This window comes from Clytia hemisphaerica, unplaced genomic scaffold (assembly GCF_902728285.1).
Source record: "Clytia hemisphaerica strain Z4C2 unplaced genomic scaffold, Clytia hemisphaerica genome assembly, whole genome shotgun sequence".
In the NCBI taxonomy this organism is placed as follows: domain Eukaryota; kingdom Metazoa; phylum Cnidaria; class Hydrozoa; order Leptothecata; family Clytiidae; genus Clytia; species Clytia hemisphaerica.
Genome location: NW_027104207.1, coordinates 658,070 through 671,315, shown reverse-complemented (window position 1 = coordinate 671,315; position 13,246 = coordinate 658,070). Strand labels below are relative to the sequence as shown.

The 13,246-nt window shown below is 38.4% G+C and overlaps 4 protein-coding genes across 4 annotated transcripts in view; 3 read left to right on the top strand and 1 right to left on the bottom strand.

The window, feature by feature from the left end:
- Window positions 1-13,246, bottom strand: part of LOC136815453 (N-alpha-acetyltransferase 50-like) — a 431,221-nt gene that overhangs the window by 56,072 nt on the left and 361,903 nt on the right. The window lies entirely within an intron of this gene.
- LOC136815397 (uncharacterized) lies at window positions 1,494-3,150 on the top strand (the record flags this gene model as incomplete). The annotated part of the gene is made up of 3 exons (XM_067071837.1): window positions 1,494-1,817; window positions 2,704-2,859; window positions 2,915-3,150. Coding segments are annotated over 3 exons (708 nt in total), but the record flags the coding sequence as incomplete, so codon positions are not given.
- On the top strand, window positions 3,658-8,138 carry LOC136815372 (beta-1,4-N-acetylgalactosaminyltransferase 3-like). The gene is made up of 4 exons (XM_067071810.1): window positions 3,658-3,899; window positions 5,210-5,449; window positions 6,525-6,681; window positions 7,895-8,138. The coding sequence occupies exons 1-4, from the start codon at window positions 3,768-3,770 to the stop codon at window positions 8,053-8,055; spliced, it is 690 nt and encodes a 229-aa protein (XP_066927911.1). The 5' UTR covers window positions 3,658-3,767; the 3' UTR covers window positions 8,056-8,138.
- LOC136815396 (craniofacial development protein 2-like) lies at window positions 11,118-11,975 on the top strand. The gene is made up of 2 exons (XM_067071835.1): window positions 11,118-11,435; window positions 11,775-11,975. Exons 1-2 carry the CDS (start codon window positions 11,118-11,120, stop codon window positions 11,973-11,975), a joined length of 519 nt encoding a protein of 172 aa, XP_066927936.1.

The window sequence follows — 13,246 nt, the reverse complement described above, 5'->3', positions numbered from 1 at the left end:
TTCGTACCCTGCCCTAGCGCGCTTCGCTGGCAGCTAGCGAGAGTGGTTGTCCTAACTAGGTTTATGCTTTAAAATCAAGGTTGGCGTCCCGTAGCTTTACGTGCTTTAGACCATGTTCACACGTTACTGTTCCGTTTCGCTCCGGTATGATTTTCCTTATGGATCGAGTGTGTTCATATTGGTTTCGGAACATTTTGAAGCAAGAAAACGGAGCAGTTCCGTTCCAATGAAAAAAAGTGGAGCGAAACCGTTTCGATCTGTTTTGCTTTGTGTATAACGTCTTCTTTTTTGACGTTTTGAATTTTGGCGTTCACATTTGTTTCGGAACCGTTTCAGAAAGGAACGGAACGGAACCGTAACGTCTGCTGAACATGGTCTTAAAACCTGGGTTTACGCTTTGAATCTACGGTCCCGGTATGTTTTATGTCCGGTAATCTTCCGGGTAGGTGGAAAGTAAACAAAACAAAATGCAACATGGCGCCGAAGCAGCGAAGCAGCAGTTGAAATCACAAAAGGAATTAGCCATGGACTTTTTGACTTGTCTTCTTGTAGAGACATGAAAAATCTTTTCTTTATTTTGAACTTCATATGTATTAACATCACTCTAGAAAAGTACTTCTATTTATTTGGGTTTCATGATAAAGCTTTCAGTCAGTCAGGTTCAGAATTGACTTTCTCTTTTTACTTTTTAGTCTACCTACAAAACAAATCTAGTTTCGTATTACTAAGTACCGTGAATTGGGGTAACTTGCATCAATGGAGGGAAACTTGCATAGCCATCAAATGACTGACCAATCAAAGCAGCAAAATTTCAAAACAAATGAACTTTTACGCATTCATTTGAGGGCTATGCATGTTTAGCCTCCACTGATGCAAGTTACTCACTCTCACGGTAGTAGGTAGGTAAAGTTTTGGTCCGAATTGATTTGGTGAGTGGCAGAATATCGATTTCTGACCATTTTGATCAGATTTCAGGTTCGTTCGTTAGTCTGTTATGGCAAAGTTCAGAATTATTATACCATGAGATGATCAAGTGACACTTGCTCTGCATAATACAACCCTGCCGACGCACCAGACTTTACGAACACCAGACACGCAAAGTCCGAACGAGGAAACTTTTTAACACCAGCAGTCTACACAAGTGTTTCAACCGGTATTCCAACGAAGCCATATTTTGGTTTGTACAGAAATTTCGCCTGCTCAAATCAAAACAACAAAAAAAATGGTCAATCTCACTAAAGCAAAACATTGCCGCCACGGCATTTCCCTGAATAAAAATTCTGGTCACGTGACCATCCGTGATTTTAGACCAATGAAAACGCTTAATTTCCCTGGATTAAAGTTGTGTCTACACTAACACGCGAGAAGTAGTTAGAAAAAGAGAGAAAAAAACAGGGGTCAAATTAAATTTTTCTCCCTTCTTGCGGCAAACGTAAAAGACTTTAAGAGGCCATATTAAGAAAGGGGTGTTATATCATAAATAAATTATATGTAAATACAAATTCTTTTGCTGTGGTGATGATACAGGTTATGGTGGTGTTGGTATCCTTCTTGAGGAAGCTCTTATCAAGAATGTTATATCAGTCGAACGTATAAACAGTAGAATCATGTATATCCGCATCATGATAGAGAAATCCATCATTCGTTTCTTCAGTGTCTATGCACCTCAAACAGGTCTTCCTGAACCTGAGAAAGACAAATTCTATAACGATCTCCTGGCTCAAACGGCTATAATTCCAGCTGAGGGATTTTTGATAATATGTGGTGATCTCAATGGTCACATTCAGTCTGGGAAATCCTCTCAATTGCACGCTTATGTTCCGAGGCCATAAGCGCGCAATTGCATAGTTATCAAAATGGCAGAATTTTTATCGAAATTGTTCTGAAACGGGCGGTAAGCGGGTGACGGCTTTTGCGGTAAGCGTGCAATTGCACGCTTTAAAATTTCCTATATTTTTGACATGCAATTCCTTCCGAAAGCTCTGTTGAATTTCAAAAGCCTAGGGCAGTTTTACTCAAAATTTATCGTAGAAGAAGATTCCGTAAAAATGGATTGCCCGTTAAACCATGCCTTCGCCCGAATTAGAGAATTCTGAACCCCTTGAAATCCCTAAGCAATTTCAACCGGGGCGGGAGCGGGCGTAAATTATAACCATGCAATTGCGCGCTTACGCCCTCGGAACATAAGCGTGCAATTGAGAGGATTTCCCAGACTGACGTTGGCAAAGACACAGCTGGCTTAGACAATGTTCATGGCGGAAATGGTTTTGGTGATAGAAATGCTGACGGTGTTAGGCTGCTAGACTTCTGTTTGGCTGCTGATCTATCTGTCACAAACACTTTCTTTTCCAAACCAGACAGTAAATTAATCACTTACCAATCTGGTCCATCTGTATCTCAAATCGATTTTATCCTTATCCCCCGTAACCATCTTAAATTAGTTTGTAATGTTACTGTTATAAATGGGAAAGAATGTACACCCCAGCACAAATTGATTATTGGTGAGGTTGATCCATAGAACCTTCCCGAGGCGTAGACTTGTTTGGAAACTAAAAGATCCTGCTTTCTGCCTTTCGTGAATGTGTTGACCTTAAATTGCAAAATGTTGTCATTACAAATGATATTGATGAGTCTTGGAGAATATTGAAGTCCTCTATTCTTGAGTCATTTGATACCACCTGTGGTTGGTCTAAACCACAACAGAGGCGTAAAGAAACGTGGTGGTGGAATGAGACTGTAGATCGTGCTGTGAAAGAAAAGTGCCGACTCTGGAAATGTTGGAAAAGAGGTGGTCAGAAAGAGCCCTACTTGGCTGCCAAAGGTAGAGCGAAGTCTGAGGTTTTTATTGCTAAGAAAAATGCTTCTGATGAAAGATTTCGCAAAAAGAAGGTAGTATTGTGTATGATGATATGAGGGACTATTGAATTCTGAGTTTGATTGGGACGAATCTGTCCTCTCACATGCAGAGCCCCTCATAGGTCCCCCGTTAGAAATTACACAGGAAATGGTACTGTCAGCTATAAAGAAGATGAAGTCTGGTAAATCTGCGGGCCCTAGTGGCATTGTTCCGGAAATGCTCAAGATCTCCTATGAAAGTGTTGTTCCAAAACTAACATCGCTTATAAAATATGATCATTCGTGAAGGTAAAGTTCCCGCTGAATGGAATGAATCTTTCATGTAAACAAAGCTGTTTTTTTGGTAAATATTGAGAAAAACAATAATATTTTTAGAGAATTAAATTTTTAGTTTCGTTGATGTTCCTCTTAACACAAATTTTGGTAAATAATTTTACAAATAAGTCTCGTAGGGTCTATTTCTCGTACACCCTCGGGTAAAATCCAATTGGTGAACCAAAATCCAATAATTCCACGGCGTCCCACGGGGGTTACACAGTGTAAAATTCATTGACATCACGTCCTTCAGCCGAAACGTACGTGGTCAATGTTATGTTAATTTTCAATCCATACATGTATTTTTCTTTTACTCCGTATGTAAAAGTATTCTTAAAATCACTCCTTTTGGAGCCCATATATATACGTATGAGTGTGTTTAAGCCAAAAATATATTTACTTTTCTTTTTAGTGATCTGGAGCTTGTAACTGTTGTGCATATTCAAAAGAATCTAAACAAGGATCTTCACCGTTTATCAAATAACCGGACATACTTTTTCGCCGAATTGGATGTGCGCAAAAAATCTGATCCATTAAAAAAGGTTTACAGGGCGTCTCATTTCTTACAACCTACCGACGAAGGCGACATATGTTTTATGAAAGAATGGAACACTCTGCGTGAGGGCGTTACGATAAACTTATTGACGCCCATCAAAAATCAATTTCGCTGGATGAAATTCTTAGTCAAAATGTTGGAAGAAACTATTTCAAAAGCTCATGAAACAAATGTAAGTTAAAAACTGCTACATTTTTGATGAAATAAAAACCATAGTATCAGTAATCCGGTAAGTATCCTTTAGCTAAATGGGAATAAAATGGAAGTTGTCAATCTGTGTTGTTCATAGTTTAGAAAATCAGTTATTCCATTGGAGATGAGAATTTTTTGATGGGGATGTTAGATGGAGATGTGACAGATGATTGTAAAAGCATTTTATTGTCTAGCCTATGATAATAAATCAGGAATTTTGGGTAGTCTTTTTCGAAATCTTAAGTACGGGCGAGATACCCTGAGTATCAGAGGTTAGTTTTTCAAAGAAAGTAGTAACCTCTGAAGACAAATATTAGAAATTTTATCGCGCATGTGTCAATCTAATCACTGTAGAAAAAATCAAAGATGAAGAGCAAATATTACCATATTAATGTCTAGCAGACTGTATCAGTATGCAGTTTACTATTTACGAATTCCCCAGAAACCTCCAAGTGTTGTTGAAATGAGTTTATTTTGAAAGAAATCTTTTACATGATCCCCAAATGTATAACAGTAATTACTAAACTTTTAATTATGGAAATGTCACTTTAATTGAATCGAGATAATAGACAGACTTTATGTTATGATTCTCTATCACTGACTCTTTTTACAAAGCATTGATGACTTTTTGTAAGTTGTGTTTTCAACGACGGGAATAAAAATATCGACTATGACGCTCATCCAAGATCTTGGATGGTCGTCATGGTTACTTTTGTCTTCGCTGATTGCGCGATGAATAGAATCTCGATTCGTCGGCACAGCGTAAATATATGATTTTGAGCTGTGCTTTTCACGGTACGGGCGAGAATTATGTGGTTTCAGCCGTTCAACTTTCATTTGGCTTTTCGATTTTGCAGGAATCTAGTGGCTTTCAGGCTATATCATCAGCGTTATTAAAGCTTGAGCTTGTGTATCCCCGAAATCCTATGGTCTTAAGACGAAAGTCTATCGTTAAAACTCTATTTTTGACCCAAGTCAATGCACTTCAAAATCGTTTGTGTTTTTCTTTAATTTGACTTTGAATTCCCCTTTTTAACATAAATATTCCGACTTTGATTGTAGGATCATGGTGGTGAAATAAAATAAATCATCTCGTTATTGTGTCGATGCATGTAATTAGTAATAGGCATTATGATGATGTAATAGTATCTTTCTATCTCCACAAAAGAATATCTTGTTCCATCATGGTATTTTTAAATTATCGATGATAATTAAGATAATTATCAATTAACTCGTTTTTATTGTATGTCATATATGATGGGCCACCGCAGTTATCCCATTCGTTTTCAGGTGAACTTAATACTGGTTGATTACAACAGTACTGACGGTGACTACGAATCCATTCTCAAGAAGAGTAAATTGAATTATACCTATCTCAATCCAGTCAAGATAGAACAGCAACAGATGAAATTCAGTAAAGTCAGAGCATTGAATTATAATATCAAAAGTGTGAAAGATTCAAATAGTATTATATTTGTTCTGGACCTTCATTTGATATTACCTTCTAATATGTTCGATCGGATAAGAAAAGTAAGTTCTTTGACCCACTACAATATCGGTCAAAATAGTATATTGAGAGTTTATCGGTCAACCAGTATATTGAGAGTTTTGGTTAATTCCTCGTTTTCAGAAGCTCGGGCGAGAAAGTGACTTTTAGGCTATTTCTTAGCTTTAATAGAATATTTCAATTTGGTTGGGGTTTATAGACTTCCAGGCAATATTTTAAGCCCTATTGGGCCGTTCTTGTACTTTTGGATATCCTCAGATTCTAAAGTCTTAAGTCTTATGTTACAACTCAGAGTTAAAACTCTACCCTTCCAACCCAAGTTAGAGCGATCGATTGTGGCTATAAGATTTTGTGGGAATTTCCATTTCCATGTTATGACCGGTATTGTACCCACTAGTCCATATTAGTTACCAAAACGAACATCAGTTTTTTCAGATGCCTCCTAGGTAATTTTGGTTTCCAAAAATTCTCATCTCTCAATATTTATTCCAATCTTCAGTTTAGGCTGCTTGCATCCTCTAATGGAATACGATTGAATTTTGCATAGTTCTGCGATTCTTCTATTGGAAATTTTGAAATTAGAGTTTCGTTGCTTTTATAAAGAATTAGATAGATAGATAGATAGATAGATAGATAGATAGATAGATAGATATGCCCTCCGATGCATCGGAATGGGTCCTACCCACGGTGGAGTAAGAATCACAGCGCAAGCAGACACTCGAACTACACGGGAGAACGGATGTCCTCGCATATGTAGAACCTCCTGAGTATCACGGCACACCACAATGTCTGAAATATCTACCCATACTCTTGTATCAGAGTTATGGTACCCAATTCCCCTCACATGGCATGGGTTGACCCGGGCGAAGGAGCATTCACTTGTCAAGTGAATCGTGGTGCCACGGTGGGTATCGAACTCGAGCCTCCTGGACAGAAGTCAAGCACGATAACCACTACACCACTACGCCTTTTATAAAGAATTAGCATTAACATAGTGGTTAGTGTCACGAAGTTTCGATGGTGAAATTGATCACGTGAAGGAATTTTGGAACTTTTATAAATTCCTAATCTTTATGAATTTTCCTTTTTTCCATTCAGTTGACGATACAAGGACGAACAGCGTACAGTCCTGTTTTACTTAAAGAGGCTTGTGGAGAGCATCAAGAATATACAAATCTAACGGATAGTACTGAATGGCTTGATCTTGGTACTGGAATGATATCATTGTACAAGTCCGATTGGGAGGAGATAGGAGGTATGAAAAACCCAATGAGAGTACATTGCAGGCCCAGCGAAAGTGGGGAGACTGAGGAGACTTTAGCCTCCCCACTTTGAGCAAATGAGATCTTTTTCTCGGATTCCTAGCAAATTTTATCCCATTTTGAGTCTTCAGCATCCCCACTCTCATGGTTGTTCCGTCGGGCCTGATCGACTATCTTTATTTATAGTTACTAGCCATTGGGTTGCTAAAACGCAAACTGGTGCCCGTGTATCACAAGCTTTATTCGTGTTACTAAAGGACACCAGAGAACATCATCTGCCGTTTTCAGAAAGCATCAAAAAGCCAATATAATACACAGGGAACGAGGTGGTCCCAAACGGTAGTCTGAATTGCTAGAGGATGAGCAGAAGCCTACACAAACGGGGGCTTATTTTGTCATATCACAAAAGCTCTCTCCTCTAGCAGCTTTTTATAGCTCTAGTTAAAAGAAACATTGAGTTTCTACGTCACAAAAAGAAGTCTGATCCGTTATTCTGAAACATGATTCTCCAATGTTACCTTTGAAATGCTGCTCGTGCGTCTAAGAATACATTAATAGCATTTTTCTTCTTACACACAGGCAGACTTTTGCTTTGTTGGGGTAGGCTAGCAAATAACAAAATTCTGACCAAGGAATAATTTTCATGTCTTTGATTGGCCGCGTATTACAATTGTTGACCAGTTTACGTATAAAACCATTTACTATATTCAATTATGGACAAAACATTTGAGACAAAGGGAATTTCCCGGTGAAAATTTAAACACCACAAATGATTTTTAAGGTCTTAAGGGCTCTGGTCATAGCGAAAAATCAATTTCAGATTTTAAAGGAAAGATACTTCCATAAAAATTTTTCAATATTGTATTTTTAGATACTAAATAGATACATCACCTGAACCAAAAAAAATTCCAAAATGTTTGATTTTTACCGAGATTAGGGCTTTGAAAGGTGAAATACTCTTCTTCGAAAAACTCTTCGTTTTCTTCTTCATTTAATTTTTTCATTTCAATTTTTCGATTTTTAAATTCTAAAAAGGTAGGTTTAACAGGACATATAAAAAAAATTATACATTAATGTTTTTAAAATGCAGAAATTGCCATTTAAGTTGGTGTAAAATCGAAAAATTGTCCAGAGCCCTTAAACTACAGTTTAAATACACTTTCGACCATGATTGTAGTAACAAAACATATTTTCTCGATTGATTAGGTTTTAACGAGGAGCTGTTCAAAGACAAATGGGGCGGAGAAGATTGGGAAGTAATGGATCGTATGGTGCAAAAAGGAATATACATCATTCATCAGCGGATGTCACGTTTTTATCACATACACCACAAGCGGAAAGGAATGTGGCAAAAGCGTCGCAAGTGAAACGCTTTACGAACACACACACCACAATCAATATTTTTCCATTTCGTTTTTGTAGCTTTTTGATTAATTATAGCAAAAACAATTAACAAAATTGATAGTATCACAACACGTTTCACGTATTTTTACCGTTTCATTGTTGCAACAATAGATAACTAGGAAACGGACGTTTACAAGAAGTATTTTCATTTCATAATTTTTTTTCATCTGAAATTTTTTTTCTTGATTAGAACTGGATGGCATATTTAATAGTTTTTGTGGCTTTTGATTAAGATGTGGTTTATTGCTAGACTGTGGACAAACCTTATCGGATTTTGTGCTCTGCCTTCCATATAGAATATACTACCTGCGGTTTTGTAGAGGTCTGCATGATTCATATTAGCTTTTTGTTGCCCAGAGCCACTTGCAACACTTTTTTGGTTTTACTGATGGGCCTACATACAATCGTTTTGAGGGGAAGTATACTGGTGCAAGTTTTCGTTGATCTTTTATCAATCTCGTAACCCATTGTCGCTTGCAATACTGTTTTATTTTACTGATGAACGTGATACAATCGTGATACAACCTTCCGTGAGTGCTATCAAAATCATAAAACAACGAAACAAGGGACTGGGAGTAATGGAATTATCTATGCGACAAATAAAACACAAGGGAAGAATCGAATTTCCAGTTTTGTCACAGGCATTTCCCAAAGCGCCTTTTGTGAGCGCTATCAGCAATCATAAAGAAACGAAGCTAAAGGGGCTAATACGAGTGTTTGAATATACACCATCGTGAGAGTATCACAATGTATGAATACACACCGTGACAGCAAATGGGGATTTTCATTCTTCGCGAATCCTGTAAAACAATAAAAGCTTGTTCATCGTACCCTTGCCCTAGCGCGCTTCGCCGGCAGCTAGCGAGGGTGGTTGTCCTAACTAGGTTTATGCTTTAAAATCAAGGTTGGCGTCCCGTAGGTTTACGTGCTTTAGACCATGTTCACACGTTACTGTTCCGTTTCGCTCCGGTATGATTTTCCTTATGGATTTCATATTGGTTTCGGAACATTTTGGAGCAAGAAAACGGAGCAGTTCCGTTCCAATGAAAAAAAGTGGAGCGAAACCGTTTCGATCTGTTTTGCTTTGTGTATAACGTCTTCTTTTTTGACGTTTTGAATTTTGGCGTTCACATTTGTTTCGGAACCGTTTCAGAAAGGAACGGAACGGAACCGTAACGTCTGCTGAACATGGTCTAGACTAGTAAACTAGTCGGTTATTACTTATAACCTTATAATAAAACTGTCAATCAAATAATGTAAACACTAATTAAATATTCAGCGCGCGTGAGAGAAAAGGAAAATAACTGAAATTCAGAAAAGAGACGCAACTTCACCCCTTCGATTCTTTTTATTTGGAGCTTGATTTTTTGTATATGGGTCTGTTTTCAACGACTAGTTTACTAGTCTAAACATGGTCTTAAAACCTGGGTTTACGCTTTGAATCTACGGCCCCGGTATGTTTTATGTCCGGTAATCTTCCGGGTAGGTGGAAAGTAAACAAAACAAAAATAAAATGCAACATGGCGCCGAAGCAGCGAAGCAGCAGTTGAAATCACAAAAAGAATTAGCCATGGACTTTTTGACTTGTCTTCTTGTAGAGACATGAAAAAGCTGTGCCATCAATCTTTTCTTTATTTTGAAATTCATATGTATTACCATCACTCTAGATAAGTACTTCTATTTATTTGGGTTTCATGATATAAAGCTTTCAGTCAGTCAGGTTCAGTTCAGAATTGACTTTCTCTTTTTACTTTTTAGTCTACCTACAAAACAAATCTAGTTTTGTATTACTAAGTACCGTGAATTGGGGTAACTTGCATCAATGGAGGGAAACTTGCATAGCCATCAAATGACTGACCAATAAAAGCAGCAAAATTTCAAAACAAATGAACTTACGCATTCATTTGAGGGCTATGATGCATGTGAGGACCCTGCCCACACACCGGACTTAATGAACACCGGACACGCGAAAGTCCGGTGTAAAATGAGAATTTTTTTTACCACCGGACAATTTCTGCACCGGACTTAAGGAAGTCAGATGTCCGGTGTCGGAGAAGGATATTTTTTCCCACCGGACAATCAAAACATCGGACATGACCAGTCCGGTGCGTCAGGTGTTTCTTAATTTTTTGTTTCATAAACGTCCGGCGTCCAAAATTCCCTGCATGCAACACCGGACTGACACCGGACTAATTGCGTCCGGTGTAGCGAAAGGATACTTTTTGCCACCGGACGAATACACCGGACAGTCCGGTGCGTCGGCAGGGTCCTTGCATGTGTTAGCCTCCACTGATGCAAGTTACTCACTCTCCCGGTAGTAGGCAGGTAAAGTTTTAGTCCGAATTGATTTGGTGAGTGGCAGAATATCGATTTCTGACCATTTTGATCAGATTTCAGGTTCGTTCGTTAGTCTGTTATGGCAAAGTTCAGAATTATTATATCATGAGATGATCAAGTGACACTTGCTCTGCATACAACCCTGCCGACGCACCAGACTTTATGAACACCAAACACGCAAAGTCCGAACGAGGAAACTTTTTAACACCAGCAGTCTACACAAGTGTTTCAACCGGTATTCCAACGAAGCCATATTTTGGTTTGTACAGAAATTTCGCCCGCTCAAATCAAAACAACAAAATGGTCAATCTCACTAAAGCAAAACATTGCCGCCACGGCATTTCCCTGAATAAAAATCCTGGTCACGTGACCATCCGTGATTTTAGACCAATGAAAACGCTTAATTTCCCCGGATTAAAGTTGTGTCTACACTAACACGCGAGAAGTATTTAGAAAAAGAGAGAAAAAACCAGGGGTCAAATTAAATTTTTCTCCCTCCTTGCGGCAAACGTAAAAGACTTTAAGAGGCCATTTATTTAAGAAAAGGGTGTTATATCATAAATAAATTATATGTAAATACAAATTCTTTTGGTGTGGTGATGATACAGGTTATGGTGGTGTTGGTATCCTTCTTGAGGAAGCTCTTATCGAGAATGTTATATCAGTCGAACGTATAAACAGTAGAATCATGTATATCCGCATCATGATAGAGAAATCCATCATTCGTTTCTTCAGTGTCTATGCACCTCAAACAGGTCTTCCTGAACCTGAGAAAGACAAATTCTATAACGATCTCCTGGCTCAAACGGCTATAATTCCAGCTGAGGGATTTTTGATAATATGTGGTGATCTCAATGGTCACGTTGGCAAAGACACAGCTGGCTTTGACAATGTTCATGGCGGAAATGGTTTTGGTGATAGAAATGCTGACGGTGTTAGGCTGCTAGACTTCTGTTTGGCTGCTGATCTATCTGTCACACAAACACTTTCTTTTCCAAACCAGACAGTAAATTAATCACCATTGATTACCATCTGTATCTCAAATCGATTTTATCCTTATCCCCCGTAACCATCTTAAATTAGTTTGTAATGTTACTGTTATAAATGGGAAAGAATGTACACCCCAGCACAAATTGATTATTGGTGAGGTTGATCCATAGAACCTTCCCGAGACGTAGACTTGTTTGGAAACTGAAAGATCCTGCTTTCTGCCTTTCGTGAATGTGTTGACCTTAAATTGCAAAATGTTGTCATTACAAATGATATTGATGAGTCTTGGAGAATATTGAAGTCCTCTATTCTTGAGTCATTTGATACCACCTGTGGTTGGTCTAAACCACAACAGAGGCGTAAAGAAACTTGGTGGTGGAATGAGACTGTAGATCGTGCTGTGAAAGAAAAGCACCGACTCTGGAAATGTTGGAAAAGAGGTGGTCAGAAAGAGCCCTACTTGGCTGCCAAACGTAGAGCGAAGTCTGAGGTTTTTATTGCTAAGAAAAATGCTTCTGATGAAAGATTTCGCAATCTTCATGACAAGGATAACTGAATCATGTTTTCCAGCTTGCCAGAAAGTTAAAATCTGAAAATCAGGACATTGTTGGCGAGAAATGTATAAAAAATAAAGAAGGTAGTATTGTGTATGATGATATGTCGAAATTAGATGTTTGGAAGCAGCATTATTATGAGGGACTATTGAATTCTGAGTTTGATTGGGACGAATCTGTCCTCTCACATGCAGAGCCCCTCATAGGTCCCCCGTTAGAAATTACACAGGAAATGGTACTGTCAGCTATAAAGAAGATGAAGTCTGGTAAATCTGCGGGCCCTAGTGGCATTGTTCCGGAAATGCTCAAGATCTCCTATGAAAGTGTTGTTCCAAAACTAACATCGCTTATAAAATATGATCATTCGTGAAGGTAAAGTTCCCGCTGAATGGAATGAATCTTTCATCATCAGTTTATACAAAGGCAAAGGTGACTGACTCACTTGAGTGTGGCAACTATCGGGGTCTTAAGTTGCTTGAAGTCTTACTTAAAGTTCTTGAGCGTATTCTTGAAACTCTTAATTATCAGAGAGCAAATCCCAATCGATGAGATGCAGTTTGGCTTCATGCCTGGTCGTGGTACGACTGATGCTATTTTTATTCTTCCCCAGCTACAAGAAAAATATCCAGGCAAAAGGAAAGATATTTTCTTCGCTTTTGTAGATCTGGAAAAGGCTTTAGATCGCATACCAAGGAAAATACTATTGTGGGCTATGCGTAGCCTTGGTGTCCCTGAATGGATTGTACAAACTCTCCAAGCGATGTATAATGGTCCAAGATCGTGTGTCAGGATCAAGGGTCAGTTTAGTGAAGAATTCAACGTAAATGTTGGTGTCCATCAAGGCTCAGTCCTAAGTCCCCTGTTGTTCATAATTGTCATGGAGGCTCTGTCCCGAGAATTTCGAACTAGCTGTCTGTGGGAATTACTGTACGCTGATGATCTTGTTATTATCGCAGAAACAAAGGATGAACTCTTGTTAAAGCTTGCTCATTTGTTATAAGGGTGTAGGAAGCAACTCTATTCTATGTAGCAGGTTTCAATGCTACATACACATACGCTGCTCCGGGATAAAAGGTCGCCTGAAGGAAGACTTAAATTATGTTTATCCAGCCTGTTTAAATCCTGTTGTTGTACCTCCACCTAGTATTTTTGCTATAGATGGTTCTAATCTTGAAGTTGTTCAGACTTTTTGTTATCTTGGTGATATGTTTGGTAACAATGGTGGCTGTTTTGATGCCATTACTTCGCGTATCAAATCAGCATGGAAGAAATT

Excerpts from the sequence above, each read along its gene's own strand:
- LOC136815372 (XM_067071810.1), top strand. The coding sequence starts at position 3,768 with ATGAAAGAATGGAACACTCTGCGTGAGGGCGTTACGATAAACTTATTG. Across the intron at positions 3,900-5,209 it reads CAAAAGCTCATGAAACAAAT|GTGAACTTAATACTGGTTGA; the intron begins GTAAGTTAAAAA and ends ATTCGTTTTCAG. Across the intron at positions 6,682-7,894 it reads CGATTGGGAGGAGATAGGAG|GTTTTAACGAGGAGCTGTTC; the intron begins GTATGAAAAACC and ends TCGATTGATTAG.
- LOC136815396 (XM_067071835.1), top strand. The coding sequence starts at position 11,118 with ATGTATATCCGCATCATGATAGAGAAATCCATCATTCGTTTCTTCAGT. Across the intron at positions 11,436-11,774 it reads TTTCTTTTCCAAACCAGACA|AGGCGTAAAGAAACTTGGTG; the intron begins GTAAATTAATCA and ends AAACCACAACAG.